The 2401-nt window shown below is 40.1% G+C and overlaps 1 protein-coding gene across 1 annotated transcript; it reads right to left on the reverse strand.

Moving 5' to 3' along the window:
- Positions 1 to 210: 210 nt before the first annotated feature.
- On the reverse strand, positions 211 to 1997 carry LOC149243094 (uncharacterized). The gene has a single exon (XM_089371117.1). It carries the CDS (start codon positions 1951 to 1953, stop codon positions 211 to 213), a length of 1743 nt encoding a protein of 580 aa, XP_089227243.1. The 5' UTR covers positions 1954 to 1997.
- Between the last annotated feature and the right edge of the window lie 404 nt (positions 1998 to 2401).

The raw sequence follows: 2401 nt of genomic DNA on the forward strand, positions 1-2401 counted from the left end.
TATATAAAACAATAAAACACAAAGACAATTACAACAATTTAATATCATGAATATCAAAACTAATGTTATTAAAGAAAAAAACATATTACAAAATTAACTGTAATTGATAACAAAGAGAGAAATGGGAAAGTGTTATGGAAAATGGTTCCATAATGATATTAAAACACCATGACTAAACAAATTAACTTCAATTAACGATTTTAATTGCAATTATGAATATTGCCATTTGGCTCTGACTCCCGCTAATATAGCGTTGAGCATGAATGCAGAAGAGTACATGTACATTCCTCCTCCACCGCGCCACCAAGTTGTTCCTCCATAGTCGGGAGGATATTGACCAAGAAGATAGCTACCAATTCCCCACTTCAACCAAACAAGAGCTTGCACAGCACTATATATCCATCTCCCAAAAAACTTTATACCTAAAATACCTGCTACTGCGCCCCCAGATACAATGCACATTATTTCCAAAACTATCACTCCACACAGCAGGAGAGTCTTTCTCCTATACTGAGAGAATCCTCTGTTAAAATAATACAAATTCAAATCGAAACAGTCCATGCACAAAGCAATAGCAACAGCTGCTGCTATCACAGCAACTCTAGGTTTAGAAGGTGGCATGGAATGCGTATGATACCATTTGTTACTGCCTCCTTCCAATGCAACAAGTACTGCCCAACTAACAGAGCAAATTAAGTTGACACAACCCACTATGAATGATAAGGTTCTGACGCTTAAAAGATTAGCTCTGAAATGCAACGCTTGGCAAAAGTTGGTGTTATTGGCATTAGATCTGACCTCAACCAGACTTATAAACACATGGGCAGCAAACCCGCTTCCTCTGTTGTCTAAAATGTAATCTCGGACTGCCCTTCGACTTACTAGAGCGCTAGAGAAGCCGTCTACTTTGAACCAGAAAGTGAGAACAGAGTTGATTAGTATTTCTGTCAACCTTGGCACTATTAATGAAGCCGTGTTGTATTCTTCTTTTGCATGGTATTCCCCACCCATGGAGTTTTCAAGGGCATCTGAAACGCTGCTAAAAGCATGTCTGATTATGGCTCCTCTTGTTTCGTTATCTTTAGGCTTGAATGATCTGATCAACATCTTTGTCCACTCACCTCCGTGCACTGGAATGCAGATGCAGGTAGCTGGCCCACCAAGAAAGGATTCCCGAAAAATGTAATCAAGTGTTAAACAGGCTGCAGCAGCAGATTCCACCTCGGGATCGCCCTCTCTCAAACTCTTTTTTCCAGATTGATCAGTCTCCACATACGACAGGCCCCGGTCGCACCCATGGCAGCCTTTTCTCAGGCAGTGCCGAGATGGTAAAAGACACAGAGAATTAAGCAGCAGTTTTAGTGTTCCGGGCATCCGTTCAGCAAGCATAACTGCTATTTCATCGTCCATGCCTCTCCAGAAGACAATGCACCCGCATGTTCTGATGTTGTTTCTGCTGCTCCTCTCTATATCAGGACAAGTGCAGGTTCCTACTGTGTGTGCTTCAGGATCTACACGGAGACATTGGAGAAGAACGGACTGCACATTATAAACATTTTTGATATACTTGATAAATTGAGCCATGGAGGAGTTGGGTGTCTCGTGTGACAACATTACGACGGAGCATTCCCGAAGTCCCTCAACCCCCCCACTTGTGGTTAGTGCAAAACAATTCATGCCATTTATTTTCTTCAATTTAGGACCTGTTAGGATGGCCATCACATCCCTGACCCCAATCTCTAAATCAAGCCTACCTCTTAAAAAGCTTGTAAAGAAAACAGCTAAATTGCCTATACAAGTAAGTCCTAAATCAGGAAAACTAACCGAACCTGTGACTGTTTCACTTACATCGAGCTGTCCGAAAACAATATGAGTTAGCCATCCCAACCAGCAAATTAGCTTCACAAAGTTGATCATACATCGCCTTCCATGCCTATTCTGGAAAACAGCCATTTCGCAATCAAATCCAGCTGACAAACAGTTTCCCAAACTGTATAAAAAAGACCTCCTGTTACGCTCCTTCCTGTTCGGCTCTTAACTTCGGATTATATAGCAAAATTAAGGGATTAAGAATAATTGTATAATAAAGTAAAGGGAATAGAAATACATTTTCGTACTAAAATACGGGCTCACAATAGATTATCCTTGAGATTTCAAGGATTGTCTTTCATAAACAAAGCTTCCAGACAGGAATATGTCAGCCTTGAAATACACATCTTACGCTATTGGCTCTTGCAAAGAAAGTGGATGGCATATACATTTTAATAGCTTCGGCAGCAGAGTTTCCTCTGATGTGATTCATGACATAGAGTATCAATCCGATAAAAAAAACCATTTGAAAACAATATAAATATACCATGACAAAGAGAATAAAGTAAATATGTCATAAGAACTATGAAAT

The sequence above is a fragment of the Pinus tabuliformis genome, chromosome 8 (assembly GCF_031772625.1).
Source record: "Pinus tabuliformis cultivar Carrire ecotype Pingquan chromosome 8, CPIR1, whole genome shotgun sequence".
In the NCBI taxonomy this organism is placed as follows: Eukaryota; Viridiplantae; Streptophyta; class Pinopsida; order Pinales; family Pinaceae; genus Pinus; species Pinus tabuliformis.